The sequence below is a fragment of the Pleuronectes platessa genome, chromosome 10 (assembly GCF_947347685.1).
Source record: "Pleuronectes platessa chromosome 10, fPlePla1.1, whole genome shotgun sequence".
NCBI classification, from domain to species: Eukaryota; Metazoa; Chordata; class Actinopteri; order Pleuronectiformes; family Pleuronectidae; genus Pleuronectes; species Pleuronectes platessa.
Genome location: NC_070635.1, coordinates 8,592,615 through 8,609,846, shown reverse-complemented (window position 1 = coordinate 8,609,846; position 17,232 = coordinate 8,592,615). Strand labels below are relative to the sequence as shown.

Here is a 17,232-nt window from a genome sequence, read left to right as displayed (position 1 = left end):
TGTACATGATGTGCTTTTTATCCATAAAGAGGATTATTCATTTCTCAGATTTCACTGTAAAGCACATTTTGGGAGATTTTGAGAAAAATGTTCTGCTGGTTTGACGGCCTCAGGTCTAAGGAACAGGCTACAGGGAGGATTGTTGAACTATAGAACGGAACACCACCGGCACTAACTTGAATAACCTTGTCCTTGTTCGTGAAGTTAAGGCCACTCAGGGGGCAAAGGCCCTTTGTGGGGAAACTCAACCCCCGCTTCTCCCAGAGTATTGTCTCCTGCCATCAGGGAGGAGGTGAAGAAATCTGACCGATTCTTTAGTTCATTTGTCCCGTCAACTGTTCTGTTTTTCAACTAACTATATAAAAGGCTTTTAAACTTTTAACTGAGAAAGTGACTCTTAATGTTTTCATATTTCATTGTCATTTCAAAGTGATGGCTCCCAATGCACGTCTATGTATTTTTATAATGTTCTCTCGTTTATTTTCTGTAATGTGCATTGTCTTTACACTACTGTGGGTTATATAGTCCCATGGGAGAGAATATAGCTCCCTGTGCATCCACCATCTGTCAGCTAACACTTCCAAACTGATAAATAAAGCGAACTACATCTATGTCACCTGTGAGACACACAGTTATGTTTCTGTGTGAACAGTGTTTCATATATAATGTAACGGCTGTAAAGACATATATCACGTCCACTGGATGAAATCAGAGAGTTGTCTCTTTGACCACCTACCTTGACCGACGGGTTCAGGTAGCTCATGCTGCTTGTCAACATTCCAACTGACTTTGATAAAGGGTTTGATAGGAAGGTGATAAAAGTGATAAGACGGTGATAGTCCCATCGGCTTGTGAGTTGTTGCAGATAAAGATATACAGTCATAAAACTTGAATTACAGATGTTGCTGGCAGAATAAGGGAAGAACAAATTTATCAGAGGACAATTAATCAAATTTGTCCTGAAGTCACATGGATCTAAGAGACCATTTAGATGTTACAGGTCTTAAGTCTGTGAATGGACAATAGGCTTTACACTGTAGGAGCTTTGACCTCAACTTAGTTCTTATGCTTAAAACCAACAGGTACTTTGAGCGGTGGTTTCCCGCATAACCACATTTTTCCATAGCCATTTTGGTTATTTTGCATGAGCTTGTTGGTTCGTATGAAAACCTGATGAGAGTCGTTGGGTTGTTTGCTCGTGTTGCTGCACCACAGTCTGATCAAAGCACATCCACACAGTTATGATGAAGAATATTGCCTTGGTTCTTTCCTATCCACTCAATAAGATATCTGTTTAGTCTGAACTTTAAGGAGCTTTCAGTTGCACTGCTTGAAACTTACCTGGCAGTGACACGGCAGCAAAGTTAACAGAAATATAAACTACACTAGTGTTTTCTGTTGCTGCCTCAAGAAAACAGATCCATCAGGAAATGACACTGGATGATCTGACTCTAAAAATACTTATGTCCCATTTTCAGTAGCAAAACAATAACTAGAAAAAAATCATCGTTAAAGTAATGTACTGTACATTGACTTGATTATATGTTCGGTTTATGTTATGTATAGGTTAAATGGTTTGAATTTGATATTTTACTCATAGAATTTGATAAATACATTAATCAACCATTAGTCTGGACATTTTATTAATACTATACTTTGGACATGAAGTAAAATACCATGAAACTACTGTTAAATAGTCCCTAACCTATTATTGTCTTCTGTTTGGCATTGACTTGTATACGCAGTTGGCACCTGTGACCAAAAACAGCACTAGGCTGAGTCTCTGTTGCAGCACAAGGGCGCATCCTTGTGGAACATGAGAGCAGAGCTGGGTGTTGCCTGATAGTGTTTATGAGAACACAACAGTTTTTTAATAAAAGTTTGTAACAGTGACACCATGACAAGATGTTATCAGGCTGCTGCTGGTGATAAACAACATGAGACATGTTATCATGTTGTTGAAGGTTGAATGACACTAGAACAAACCTGGGAAGTCGCGTATTGTGAAGATTTATTTATTAAAACTGGATTTGTATCAAAAAACAATAAAATATCATTTATTTGTTTGATTATAGAATAAAAAGACATTGTAACAAGGCCGTGACTCAATAAATACAATTACAACTAATAACGACTGCCACAGTGTAGTATAACCAAAGAACTGGAAATAATACAAACACAAAAGATTATTGATTAGTCATTTATTATTTTACATTTCATCCACATTAGAAACTCGAGTAATATTCTACAGATGTAACTGTTCAGTATATATCCACAGACAAAATGCAGGCTTTACATCAACATGAGTCCCACCAAGCTCAGGACAGTGCAAACCATTGTGGAAATAGACCCACTGATGGTAGTGGATGAGTCTGGATCAGAAAAAGAAAGACATTACTCTACAAACAGATCCACGGCATGCGAAAGAGAGAAAGAGAACTTAAGTACCATGCAGTTTGTGGACCTCAGAGGTCTCCAGACCAGTGACAGAGTTTTGGGCGGTGCAGGTGTACTTCCCCAGGTGCCTCTCTTCCATCTCGTGGATGAAGTGCACAGGCCCGGATATCAGCATGTGTTTGAATCTCCAGTAGTAAGTCGCCTTTGGCAGCGAGTCAGCAGAGCACCTCAGAGTGACCCTATCCTCCAGCTCTGCTCCGATTGGCGTCTGATCGATTATCGGTCTGTCAGGTCCATCTGCACGGATGAGGAAGGAGATCTTTAAGAAGGCTTAAAAAAGGAGCTTGAGCAGCTGAATGTTAATAAAGTAGAAATTAAAGTACGTACAGAAGACTTTGAGACTGCAATTGGTTGTTTCAAAACTGATATCATTGCTGACGTTACAGAGAAACCCTCCAGTATCCAGCCGGTCCACTGGGCTGATGGACAACACTCTGTTGCCCTCGTGAAAACTGAATCTGCCTCCAGGAGCAACAGGTTTTCCATCTTTCATCCACTCTCTGCTCACCAAGCCGTTGGCATCACAGGCTAGTTTCACAGAGGTTTTACCCTCTATTAGGTTCCCTGTGGGACAGGCCATGGTGGGTTTTGACACTGGGGCTGTGCACAAAGGAATAAATCAAATGAAAAGACAGTGAGACACCTTATATCAAATCAAAATCAAATCAAAGTTTATTGTCACATGCACCAATGACAGCGTAATCAGAGCAGTGAAATTCTTGTGACCTGACAGGCAACATCTACGCAGTAGATGGGCTTTACAAAATAGAAAAATAACATACTATATAAAATATAACATATAACCTAGTAACATATAACATAGTAAAATGAAGCAGCAGTTTACAGGGTGAAGGAGTGGGGAATATTAAATTAAATAATATTAATATATTTGAAGTAAGTAAGTAGTAAGTGTATTTGTATGCGTGGGGGAGCAGAAAATACATGGTAACTGTTCAGAGGGTCAGTGTTGCTGGTTCAGAAGCCTTACGGCCTGGGGGAAAAAGCTGTTTTTGAGTCTACCAAGCAATGTGACCTAATGTGTCCTTAGACTCAGACTTCTCATTCCAAACAAATCGATAACACACAAGCATTATTTGAACCTTTTTAAAGAGGTGTTGGATTCTTACATCTCACTTACTCAATACTTCCAGCTTGGCAGTTCCTTGAATCTGCTCTCCTCCATTTGGGATGATCATCAACTCGTATTCTCCACTGTCTTTCTCTGTCAGATGTCTCAGCACCAGAGATCCAGTGGATTTATCCACTTCAACCCGGTTCTCGTAGCCTTGTCCCACGACGTCCGCAGTGGTGGAAGTGATCACATTGGTGGTGCCGTTGAAGCCCCAGGTCAGTGCCAGGAACGGCTCTGCGGTCGGTTTCACAGATGTTGTGAAGGTCACACTCCCTCCTGTTATCCCACGAAGGACGTCAACAGTGACGAAACCGGCTCCATGGCAGAGACCTGCTGAGACGTGCACGTATCAACCAACATGTCACAACTTTTAATTCTATCGATGAGACATTAGATCAATATTCCCAAAGTCTTACCTGAGGACAGAAGCACAAGTGTGGCTGACCAGAGAAGTGAGTATTTCATGGTGTATTGTCAGTTTGGTCCTCTTCTGATGTTGTGTGAGCTTCTGGCTCCTGTGTTAGTGCGACAATGGAACAACTGCCCTGAAGATTATCTGTAATAAATGAAATGTCATCAAGATGTCCACAGGCCTGCCATGCTTAATTATTACCTACACTCACCTTGGGTTGTTGTTGTCCCACTGACTTACGTAAGCTAATAAAACAACTGAATATCAGAAATTATGATAACGATCCTTCATCAGCTCATCGTGAGAGAGACCACAGCTCTCTGAGATGGACACTTAGTAGGCACAGACTATCTTTGAGCTAAATGCTCTCATGTTATATATAAACACACTCACAGAACTTTGTGTGTTTTCCATGGTTGAACCAGGATTAAAACATTTCATGACTCACAATAATTTACAAATAAGGCAAAAGTGAAAAGGAATAAAATATTCTCAATAAAAGCTTCACCTACGTGCAGTGCTGTGCGCACTTGTTTGTCTGTGTGTGAACTATAAGCTCAGGCTTTTTTAACATACTTATTATGACATTTCAACTTAACTTGAGTAAAGTGAGCAGGAAATGGGAGGAGAGAATGGAGGAAGCAACTTACACTCAGCCTTTTTTCTGTGATTATTAATAATAATAATGTTAATATCTCAGCAGTTTGTCGTGGCAATTAATAATAATCCCACCTTAGCAAGGAGGAAACGAGACACAATTCTCTTACAGTATTGTCACACTTTAATGCTCGAGCATGGTACATACAACAGAGTTGAGTTTGTCATATGCACCCAGACAGAAGACAGTGGTTGGTATTTATACATTTGGCTAACCCCACCCATTCGGGAGGGGGTTGTTAAACAGTTAATGACACAGGAGAAGCAGCACTTCAAACATCTTCAAGCTCCTCCTAGAGAGGAACAAACTTATTGATCAGCCTCTTTGATATAAAGGAAATAGGTGACGGGTATCCTGTCCCCTGCTCTCAGACCCCTGGAGTGTAACATCTGTCTCCAAGATCCCTTCTTAGTGTCTACAACCACCACAAATCCCCCATGCTGTAAGGTCTTTGTTAGGTGAGTTTGTGTAAGGAACATCAAAGTAGTTCCTTACATCAATCATAATGCCTGAATAGCTAATTACTATCACACTGTGTCCGGACTAATTCGATTACTGTGACTGGAGTAATCAGGCCAACACTCACTCAGTTCTACAGGAAACAGCAACATCAAAGTTACATTTGTTAGAGATTCAATGATGATCAATCCAAGTATACATAAACATGATTATATTATGGTCACATGTTACATTTCCCTTACAAGTTTCAGATATCAGGATTTACCAAATTACCTTTGTTACCTTACTATGATTTATTCTCAAGACTGCTCTGGAATACATTTGTATTTTGTGTTGAAGAGGTGAGATTATAGAAAGTGAACCTCTTCCATAATATATCCATTTATTCCAGGAGTTGATCTGATTAAGTATCACTTTTTCCTGTTTACTGGGAATGATTAAAAAGGAACTTACTATCATGAAGCTCAATATACAAGATATTATAGGAACTGTTAGGAGAAAGTGTGGGATGCAAGTTTTGTTTGGGTGTTTATTTGAATTAGTACATTTCTAAAACGTTTCGTTAGAAAGACAGAAAATACACTGTATATTATGTGTTTTTAAAAATATTCATATAATTGTCACTCCGAGGATTTGTCCTGGTGATCTTTGATGTTCACGTTTGACCAGAAGAGGGAGACATGTTGCAGCCTCTCCATCACAGACTTGAATGTGTTGCTGCAGTTTCATTGGGTTGCTCTCATGGTGATAAGTTGTTGGAACAGTGTCAGTGTTGGGCTCTTCTCATCTGCACGTCTCAGGAAGAGGGAACAATGAACCTGTTGATTTTACTTTGCGTTCTTTGTGTGACCTTTACAGGTAAGAAGCAAGACCATTAACATATTCACTTTTTTGTGGTTTTAACCTTTTTTATTTTTAACCAACAAAATTGAATTTGTATGGCAACTGTTTTCAACAAAATCCAAAACAATCTGGATTACAAGACTCCAAGAAATGAAAAGAGACTTTCAATAGTTAATGATACAAAGTCTCCTTTACGTCTTAAATTTGTCTCCTCCAGGTTTGTGTGAAGGCTTTGGGGTGGTGGTGGACGATCTGCTGAATGCACCTGTAGGAGGGAAGGTGCTGTTCACCACAAAGCTGACGCCACAAGAACCACCTGTGACTATCAACACTGTGTTCTGGAAATCTGAAACTCTTAACATAATAACCTCGATCCCAAATGTGAATAACACCACACCACAGTATAAAGACAGGATCACCCTCTTCATGTCTACTGGATCCCTGGAGCTCAGGAATTTGGCTCTTCATGACAGTGGAGAATACGAAGTTAGCATTACAACATCTGACGGTGGAACTCAAACAGGAAACACCCAACTGATGATATATGGTGAGCACATATTCAATTCCAGCAATAAATGTGTGTGTTTGTCTCCGCAAACTAAAAAAGTATGCAATTTCATTGAAAACAGAATCTGTTAAGTCCCACATGTTATTATAAAGAAGCTTATTGAGGCTTTATTGACCTCTTCAACAAACTGTTTCGATTATTGGGGCAGTTTTATGTCTCACATGGCTTCATCTCAATTATCTACAGACGCAGCTGTGAGACCTGTAGAAATAACACCAATGAGTAAAGAGTAGTGGCCTCCCTGCTGTTACTGATACATCTCCTTCCACCACCAGGACTGAAGTCTCCCAAAAAATTACTGAATGAAACAACTAATGTTTTCATACAATGGTGGGAAGCGAAAAAAATCTATGTTTTTAAAAATGATGTTCTGAGAAAAATTTTTTTAAACTAAAACTATTTGGGAGTTAGTTCAACACTGGACCTTTGCTGTTTAGGGGCGTGTCAACAGGGCAAAGCAGACAATTGCATGGCATCCCAATCTAGGCAGCCTCAGACAATGGCTGATGTTAGTCCACAGCAAAGACAATTTTTTGAGAAACCCCTTAAATTCTATGATCGTAGAGGAGAATGCAACAAGGCCCCATAACTGTTCTGGAAGTTTTCTGAAAGCTGGTGGAAGGAGGACTCAGGCAGCAGCTGATGTCTTATGCAAAAGATTTTAATGTAGACTTGATGCATCAAGGAGAACAGAAGGTGGAACAATAAACAAACGCTGACAGATTAACATGAGCAATTATCAAGTCTGAAGAGGTCTCCCACAGCATCCCAGTATATCTTCCACTACTTGCATCACCCATCCCAACAGCACATCCATGAAAGGCTAGAATTGCTGTCACTCTCTATGTTACATGTAGGTGTTTGCATATTATTGGATAGCTAAGTCTAAAGTATTCATTCCCAAATCAAATGATGTCCTTACATCTTGCCACTGATAAAGTACGCAAAAAAGTTGAAGTTGGTGAAAAGAGAAGTTGTTGAGAGGAGAAGCTGGTGCCTCTCTGTCTGGCTTATTTGAAAATTCCTGTACAATAACGATGTCAAGGTTTGGTTGAAGATAAGAAAAAATTAATGTTTGTCACTGATGTTGGTCAAACAACAGCTATAACTTTCATGGTTCAGATGGAAATCATTCCTCGTCATTGTGGTGTTTGCTTTTACATTTGTTTCTCCTTTATCTCCTCCGCCCACAGAGCCAGTCTCCAATGTGATGATAACAACCAGCAGCACAGACTTGGTAGAGTTGATCAGCTCAGTCCATCTGTCCTGCTCCTCCTCTGGATCCTTGCTCTCCTTCCTCTGGCTGAACGGCAGCTCGGAGGTCACAGCCAGCGACAGAGTTCAGCTCACTGGTGGGGGCTCCAATCTCACTCTCTTCAATGTGACCCGTTACGACCAGGGACTGTTCAGGTGTCTTGTGGTAAATCCTGTCAGTAACGGCACCAGTGATCCAGTGTTCCTCTCCGTCGGATGTAAGTGAATAACCTGCACCTCACTACAAGTCAGTGTGTGGGCCCTACACCTTTTCATTTCTCTTGCAACTAACGTTATATCTTGTTGATTTTCTTCTCTGCTGTTGTTCTACTTTCAGTTGGCCCAGAAAATACACGTTTAAATCTGTCTCCATCTGAACATTATTATGAGGTCGGCTCGAACGTCAGCTTGACGTGCTCAGCTGTCTCCAGTCCTCCTGCTCACTTTCAGTGGATTGGACTGTCTGTTTCTGGACCAGAGCTCCCACTGCTCAACATGAATATGAACCAGACTGGGAACTACAGCTGTCAGGCATTTAACAACAAAACAAACAGAAATCAGACCGCTCAGCCTGCATTCATCTCTGTACTTAGTAAGTTTGAGTCAGTTTTAAATGTGGCAACTGTTTGAGAAACCGGTGGTTTTAAAGAAGAACTTGATCATGTCTCCACATCGACAGCCAGTCATCCGGCCTCTTCCTCTGAGCACAATGTCTCAAGAACACTTCAGCGGAACTCCTTCAAATTTGGCAGCAACCTTCACTCAGATTCAAGGACAAAAAAATTTGAATCAAAGTCAAAGGTCAATGATCAAGGTCACTGTGACCTCACACAACACTTACTTTTAGCCTTAATGCGTTATCCCAAGAGGGTCTGACAGCGTGATGCGATTTGGGTTGACAGAGGTCAAAGGTCACAGTGGCTTCACAAAATATGGTTTTGGCCTCTTTAATATGATATCTCAAGTTTGACTTGAGGGAATTTATTTCCATTTTGACCAGTTGTCGCTTGGACTCAACGATTAACTTATCAAAGTCCAAAGGTTACGGTGTCTTCTGACCTTGCAGTAAAGTCAGGGTTGTGTGATCTATTCAATTCAATATTATAAGTATATAAAGAGTATAGGTAGTTTAAAACTGTCGATGTTATAATAGCAGATAGACAATCAGCAGTTTACCTCTTCACAAGTTCCTTTATATTTAAACACTCAGTCACCTCTCAGTTGCATTTGTTCCTGTTTTCATATTCATCACACAAAATCCTTTATCTTGTCTCCAACAGAGAGAATATCAGGTGCTTCTGTCAATTCCACAACAAACCAGGCAGTTGAGGGAAACTCTGTGAACCTGACCTGTGAGGCCGCTGGCTCAGTCTTCAGCAGACAGTGGATGAAGGACGGCTCCGATCTGATCCTGACCAACAACATGACACTTCACAGTGAGAAGAGCGTGTTGTCTTTTCAGTCACTGAAGAGAACGAACAGCGGAAAATATTCCTGCAGAATCACGAACCCCATCAACAGTATTGAAGCTGAATACAACATGGTTGTCAACTGTAAGAATCACGTTCGTGCACATTTTCCCCTTGTTTGTGCGTCTGTGATGAAACTACAAATCTCTGTGTGTCTTTCAGATGGACCAGGAAGTGTCCACATCAAAGGTCCAAGTGAGATTAATGTGAAGGACACCTTAACATTAACCTGCTCCGCTGAGTCCACACCATCGGCTACTTACACCTGGTCTCTGAACACGGCAGAGATACTCAGTGATTCTGCCGAGTTCACCAAACCTGTCACTGAGTTTTCTAACGGTGGATCCTACACCTGCACAGCAACGAATAATGTAACAGGAAGAAGTTTAACCGCAGTGCATGCATTGTCTGTGACAGGTAACGAGATGTGAATATACAAATGACAACTTGCTCACATTATTACACCTAACTATATCAACTAATCTGAAGATAAAACTAATCTTAGATAGTTTGACAGTTTTAAATCATGTTCCAATGATTTCTCTTTTTGATTTAGTCAAACAACCTCCAAGTTGTAACTCTGGTTGCATTGCTGGAATAATAATCGCTTGCTGTCTCATCGTTGGACTTTGTGCTGGTGGATGGTATTTTGTTTCTCGAAGAAGGTAAGTGACCAACAGCTTTGTAATAATTCAAAGATTGGTGTATTTGTGTCTTAGCCACGTCATGACAAACAATGCTGGAAAGGTGTAAAGTATAAAGATTACTTTTCACCTACAAAACATGTTTGTTTTACTTTAAATGATTAACTTAAGATACTATATTTCAATTAATTACTGTAATCAAGCACTTAAATTAGTTTTTCTAATGTCAAGCTTAAGTTTTGCAGCTCAGATAATGCATGACTGTATAAAATAATGACTCATACTCCCTCTAAACAGAAAACAGCGAAAACATCTGTCTCATGGAGACACCAGAACAGGTGAGTTAATAACAAGTTTGTGTATTTATTAGGGCTGTGAAATGATTACAATTTTTAATCAAATTAATCACAGGTTTCTATGGATTAATCATGATTAATCACATTACCGATTTTTTCGGAATATTTTTGTGAAAACAAGATTTATGACATTTAACTTTTCTTTTGTGCTGCAACTCAGCAGTTCTTCAGCAGTTATCATTGCTTTTCCATATGGAACATTAATATAATCTTCATCCTAAACAGAATTCGGGTTCCTTAGCCATTGTGTGGTTGAATAAAACTTTTTTTTTTAAATTAAACAGAAATTATTTGAGCTTCTTAGCCATAGGATGGTTGACATTTTTTATATTTTTTGTCACACAACCATTAACCACACCATGATACAATCTAATGCCTCTAAAGGCCCTCTTAGCTACTCGGTCTTTAGCCAGTTGGTGAGGCAAACTAACTTGTTCAAATTCTCTGACAGTAAAGCTGACCGCTTCTTTTGCACAATGTGTCCGGCGAGTGAGTCTGGTTTGGCGCATTCCACTTGAACGCCCCTCGCCGACCAACACATGCTTCGCGTTGCGGTGGTTAGGCGGGTATTGCTACGGTGAAACGATAACGTCTTCTCGCAGAGTGTGCATATCACCTTGGTTTTACTGAATGTTCGATCTTTGTTTTTTTGGAACACGATCTTCCCGTCCAGAAGGTCCTCAGGTTCATCAGAATTATCCATGTTGTTTGTTTGTTTGAATGGCAGCTGCCGTCTGACTGCATTAGAGCGGCGACTAGTGCAGAGGCGGCGGAATTGGAAGGTCCTTCTGCGCATGCGTTAAATGCGTTAAAAAAAAAAAACGAATTAATCCTGTAATTTAATCATAACGCGTTAACGCGTTATTTTTCACAGCTCTAGTATTTATGCATTATGATTTATTCCCTTGATTGATTTCATCTTATCACTGTTTCTTCCCCAGGTTCTACAGGAGGTGGAAGCCAGAACAGCCTGGCATCGTCACGTAATCAGGTAAAAATCATCAGTGGGTTCACTTTCACTCAAGTAGCTCAGAAGTGTCAGTTCATCTTTAAAATATCAAACAGTCATTGAATATGTCAATACTCCAATTGACATGAAGTAGGAGAGGGAAAAAAATGACATACAGTTTTCTAATTAAAGTAGCTGACTTTACCCCAATGGGATTCAGTCCATGTTATGTCTTTGTTGTGTTTTAGAGGCTTAAAATGGCAAAAGCTACAATTCTGCATCTCACAAAAACTCTTAATTAATTATTACTATATTAACTGTAATCATAGTATTAAACAATGTGCATTAAGTTGCATGAAATTCTACAATTATACTGCAGGACCTTTATTTGAGTTTCTCTATTTTACAATTAGCTTTCATACATTTGTGGGCAAAGTATGGGTGACACGGAGCTCAGTGACTCACCAGCTGCTTCTTATCAGTGGAAACAGGGAAAACACCGAGTTTCTCTGGTCTCAGCTTCTCAGAGATCAGAGGAGAAGCTGAGGGTGGTTTGTACCGAGCCACAGTTTAGGTGTCCACCTCCAGTCTCTGAACTGCTCTCACGTTTTGTTTTAATATTTCGTCAACTAAAATATGCGTCCCATCCTATTACATCTACGGTCCGGCGCTCTTCCCTGCAGTTCGCTAATCTAGAGTTTCCGACCGGGCCTCGGTAAACTAACAAAGGATAAATCCCCAAAAAGAAAAGTCTGGGAGGAATATAGAGTTTAATTCGGCGAGGATAGATTAATTTGCTTTCACTGCCAACGATGCAGGTTTACCTGTATGCTTGATGTGTGGCGAGGAATTGGCAACAACAAAAAAATGTAATGTTTAAAGGCATTTCCAGAGCAAGCACACAGCATCTGCTGAAAAGTAATAAGCTGGAGATGAGCAAAAAAAGCATAGTTCTGTGTTTCATTTATTTCAAAATAAGCTTACACAATTTGGTTCTCCTCATCATACGAGTTTTGTGTTTTCCCTTTTTGTAACAGCAATAAAAATAGCAATAAAATCTCAACCTATTTTTTATTGTCGTTCTATAATTTAATAAATGCAACAAACTATAGTTTTTATGTATATATATTGTATAACTATATATATAACCTGTGTTATGGAATATGTTTTGCAACTCCAGACAGATTTTATTTGGGGGAAGAGGGGGCAAAATGGCTCTTTCGATAGTAAAGTTTGCCTACCCCTGGGTTACATTACATTACATGTCATTTTTACATTACATGTCATTTAGCTCAGTGATTTTCAACCTTTTTTGAGCCGCGGCACATTTTTTACATTTACAAAATCCTGGGGCACACCACCGACCAAAATGACACAAAATGACACTCTATGGCCTAACACAGTACATATAATACATATAGTTAGTAATATAGTTTCTAAATCTATTAAAAAGCACTATTTTAAATTATTTCAGCCCTTTATTACTCTAATCTTTTAATGAGCACAAATTGAATCAGATTTATGAAACAGTCTTTGATTTAACTAAACTTTATTTAACGGAGACATATTATACCCATTTCACCATAGTTGATATGGTTCCTTGGGGTCTTTCTTCATTTCTTCACTTTGACATTCAGAGCACTGGGCAGAAACCACCTCGCGTCAACACCCACCGTGGGCCTTCGCGATGCTTTGTTTTAATTAAACAGTCGGATTCCCCTGGTCCGCACCAGATCTAAAGGCCAATGTATGCTTCTCCTATTTGACGAACACGGACAGATAGGACCACCTTCTCCAACGTGGAACGCCCTCTCCGTGCCTCTCCGCGGCTCCTCGCAGAGCTTTTCGTGCAGCTCTCATTTTTCTAACTACACGTCGAAATGTCGGACAGCCCACGGATAGCACTTGGCTGTGATTGGTCAGCTAACGCCAGCATTTCGGGACACCATTATTTCCGGACCTCAAACTTCCTGTTTCATTTCCTAAATCACAATAAACCTAAATCACAACTACGACTCTATGATTAATGTGACAAGTGTGTTAAGCCAGCGGCGTTGTCCGGCTGATGGTGGCTGGTTAGAGCACTTACAGCATGTGTGTACGGTCACATACGGTTATAACGAACTTTCATAACGGGGATAGCGGGCTAGCCACAATGCTAACTGCGGTGGGAACAGCGCAAAAACCCGCTGACTTAATCCCACGGCTCTCATGACACTGTTTCTCAAACACCGTCAGGTTAGAAGCAAACACTTGGTAGTAGCTAGTATCGGCTGTCCGTGCTGACTGTGTGTGGAAGCTAGCTGCCTCCGTGTAGCATCAAGCTGTTGCAGCTGTTGAATTAGCAACGCAGTTTGGAAACAAGACCGGGGAACCGCTGCGTTAAGACACGATAACATAAGCATTTTGATCCGCTGGGTGTCACTTTATTTCAGCAAAACTGTCGCGTCATCAACAGCCCTTTTCTGTTGTCATCGTTCACTGTGTGTGAGGAGCCGGGGGGACGTAAATAAACCAGCGTGGACTTCTTCTATATACCTCATGAGGTAGGCTTCTCTAAGCTCGACTTCCATTACGCCATCTACTGTTCTGGCGGTGAATTGTTTTCGGAACAAAAAGGCTCGTAGAACTATAAATCAAAAAGGGTCCGTCCGCTCCGCCCGTCCGTCCTTCCGCAACGGACTCGGAGAAGCATACAGAGGCCTTAAGTCAGCTGCTAGGCGCCAGCCGAGGCGCACCGCCGGAGGGGGCCCCCGCGCGAACAGAGGGTTCCCCCAGCGCGCGCCGTAGCTGAGGTGATCCGCGAGAAGGGCGGACACGCGTCCAGAGTCGCCGCCGACGACCGCCGTACCAGGTCCCCTCCAATGGCCCATCTTCCGCGCCGGCGACGGACACCGCCCCGCGGTCCAACAGAAAGAAAGCCCCCGCACCACTGACGCCGTGAGGCACCGCGGAAGAGGACCCCCCCCCCCAAAAAAAAACGTCGAGGCGTGGAGAGGAGGGCGACGGGGTGACTGCTCCCCCAGCCGCGGCACGTGCCCAGCGGTTTAACCACAAATACCAATGATATCGGTGAAAGTCAAGTTTATTACCGATGTGCAGATGTCGGTAAACGAGGCGAATATCGGCCGCTACCGATGTTCGGCCGATACTTCGGTGCAACACTAGATATTAGATAATTTCCCACGGCACACCTGACGATCTCTCACGGCACACTAGTGTGCCACGGCACACTGGTTGAAAATGACTGATTTAGCTGACGCTTTTGTCCAAAGCGACTTACATTTTTAGTACACTCAACATTTATGAGGGGCCATTTAGGGGTTCAGTATCTTGCCAAGGACACTTCGGCATGCAGATGGGGAAGAATGGGGATTCAACCAGCAACCTTCTTGTTGGAGAACGCCCACTTTACCCCCTAGGCCACACTGCCCCGGTTACGGTTAGGGGTGGGGTTAGGCTTAGGGGTTATGGTTGTTTGTGCTTTTGCTTGGGTTTCCTCCAGGTTCCCCGGGTTTCTCTCGCTTTTGTTAATTGTAGACTCTACATTGTCAGTAGGTGTGAGTGTGAATGGTTGTTTGTGTCTGTATACTGTCTCTGCGATACGCTCTCACCCTATGTCAGCTGACAAACCAACTTTACACCAGGGAAGCGGATATTCACAGTTGCCTAACATATATTTTTATTGGCTTACTTTATCATCTTTTGCAGGATGTGACCTACGAAAACATACATTACTTAAAGAACCAAGATGGTGGGACGGTGCAGCTGGAGTTAGAGAAAATCTCCTCCTCCTATCCTGGGGTCAAAGTGAACAACAGGCTTCCTGCAGCATCCTCCACTGACGCCCGTATGGAGCAAATTAACGAAGCCACTCCACAGTCTGGTGCAAACTGTGCACAGACTGAGGATCAGGACCCAATGACCTGATCCCAGTGGATACGGTGGAACAGAGGCAGCTAAAGTGTCACCAGACCAACACACACTTCCCTGTCCTTTGTTTGTTTGCATAATTTGTAACTGTTTTCCAAGAGTTTTTTGCTTCAGCTGCGCTCTGTCAATGCAAATGTTAATTAAAATTGGTGTCATCTTTGCATAGTGTTGACACTGCTTTGACCTATCTTTGACATGTAGAGGGAATTCTCCAAAGTTTAACTTGAATGTAAAGAAAAAAAAGAGTTAATAGTCAACATTGTAATAAGAATTCAGTTTCCCAACACAGCAGAACTTGATGCTTCTTAGGGGAAGTTCAGTTTGTAGATATCAGGTGTCAGATCTGACACCTCAGTATTGTCCCCTGAAAGTGTGTTAGTGTGGATGTCTGGGAAGATTTAAATATAAATGTATAGATGGAGTGACTTAATGGTATCTGAACTGAAGTCTTAAAAAATAAATATGTAATTGCGTTTTTATTATAATTATAACATGACCTAACCCATTTAGAGGCAGGAAGTCATTTTACCACTTCCTTCAGTTGGCTCATGAACACCCGACTAATGGCAAAACACTTTGTTTTAAATGTGGCAACTGTTTGAGAAACCTGTGGTTTTAAAGAAGAACTTAATCATGTCTCCACATCGACAGCCAGTCGTCCGGCCTCTTCCTCTGAACACAATGTCTCAAGAACACCTCAACAGAACTCCTTCAAATTTGGCAGAAACCTTCACTCCGATTCAAGGAAGAACAAATTAGAATCAAAGTTAAAGGTCAATGATCGAGGTCACTGTGACCTCACACAACCCTTCTTATTAGCCTTGTAAGAAAATGAGATCAAGATTTATTTATAAAATCTGGATTTGAAATCAGCCGTGAGACAAACAGAGGAATTTAAAGCAATAAGATATAATTTATTTGTTTGATTATAGATAAAAAAGACATTGTAACAAGGCTTTGACTCAATAAATACAATTAAACTAATAACGACGGCCACAGTTTTGTATAACCAAAGAACTGGAATTAATACAAATACAAAAGATTATTGATAAGTCATTTATTATTTAACATTTCATCCACAGTAATCTCTAAGAGGTTTTTTTTTTATACATGTGCAATAAATGTCATAATTCTCAGGTATGGAAAAGCTGTGGCCTCAATCAGCAAATGTTTCCAGTAAATGTCAGTAAAGTTTGTTGTTAAATAGATGATCAGGTGTTTTCACCAGGAAGCCTCAGAATAAACAGGAAACTAATTTGAATTGTGGGATTACAAAAAAAGAAGCTAGTTTACATGGTTCATTTCTAACTCCATACATGGTTTCATGTGAGATAAAAAAGAATTCAGTTTCCCAACACAGCAGAACATGATGCTTCTTAGGGGAAGTTCAGTTTGTAGATATCAGGTGTCAGATCTGACACCTCAGTATTGTCCCCTGACAGTATGTTAGTGTGTAGATGTTTGGGAGGTTTTAAATATAAATGTATAGACGGAGTGACTTAATGGTATCTGATCTGAAGTCTGAAGAAATCTGTAATTGCATTTGTATTATAATAATAACATGCCCTGACCTATAAGGATCGTTGGGATTCAAACCTGGGACTCCCGTGTAGCAGGCGGTTTGCCTACCACTGTGCTACGAGTGATGATGACTCTGATGCAGAGACAGAGAGAGACGAGTTGTTGTTGAGGAATCAAAAACTGTTTCTTTACTTGTATAAGGCAGAGGATTCCATAAGGCTTGACAGCAAGTCCAAAAATACTTCCAGACAACTAAAAAACCCAGTCTGGGCAAATTTACTAAGCAACAAAGGGTGTCCCAAAAAACAGGCAACAAAAGGTCTCAAGAACAAAAAAGGATTTCAAGAGGTATAGCTTCTAAGCAGAGGTTCTCTGAGCAACTCACGTGGCTTAACTTAGGGTGTCAATTTCCAAGACTCGGCAAACACAAAGAAACTCAGGTGGCTTTTAAAGGCTGGCAAATTAGGCACAGGTGAACACAATGAAAACAAACAATCAAGACAACACAATTGACAGGAATCACCGGAACACTGAGGACCCCACATGTTCATTCAGGGTACTACAGTCCAAAAACCCT

At 41.0% G+C, this 17,232-nt stretch overlaps 2 protein-coding genes across 3 annotated transcripts; one reads left to right on the top strand and one right to left on the bottom strand.

Moving 5' to 3' along the window:
• Positions 1 to 2,417: 2,417 nt before the first annotated feature.
• On the bottom strand, positions 2,418 to 3,037 carry LOC128450059 (carcinoembryonic antigen-related cell adhesion molecule 2). Its single transcript, XM_053433489.1, has 2 exons — positions 2,785 to 3,037; positions 2,418 to 2,694 (listed from the first exon to the last, which is right to left on the bottom strand). The coding sequence occupies exons 1-2, from the start codon at positions 3,035 to 3,037 to the stop codon at positions 2,441 to 2,443; spliced, it is 507 nt and encodes a 168-aa protein (XP_053289464.1). The 3' UTR covers positions 2,418 to 2,440.
• A 2,816-nt stretch (positions 3,038 to 5,853) lies between these two features.
• On the top strand, positions 5,854 to 16,121 carry LOC128450053 (carcinoembryonic antigen-related cell adhesion molecule 1). 2 transcript variants are annotated; one of them, XM_053433479.1, is made up of 10 exons: positions 5,854 to 5,976; positions 6,179 to 6,508; positions 7,723 to 8,001; positions 8,121 to 8,375; positions 9,064 to 9,336; positions 9,415 to 9,669; positions 9,809 to 9,917; positions 10,194 to 10,234; positions 11,194 to 11,243; positions 14,913 to 16,121. In XM_053433479.1, exons 1-10 carry the CDS (start codon positions 5,931 to 5,933, stop codon positions 15,129 to 15,131), a joined length of 1,857 nt encoding a protein of 618 aa, XP_053289454.1. In that variant the 5' UTR covers positions 5,854 to 5,930; the 3' UTR covers positions 15,132 to 16,121. The 2 variants fall into 2 exon arrangements, with proteins under 2 accessions (XP_053289454.1, XP_053289453.1); XM_053433478.1 differs by having other exon boundaries at positions 9,803 to 9,917.
• The last annotated feature ends 1,111 nt before the right edge of the window (positions 16,122 to 17,232 follow it).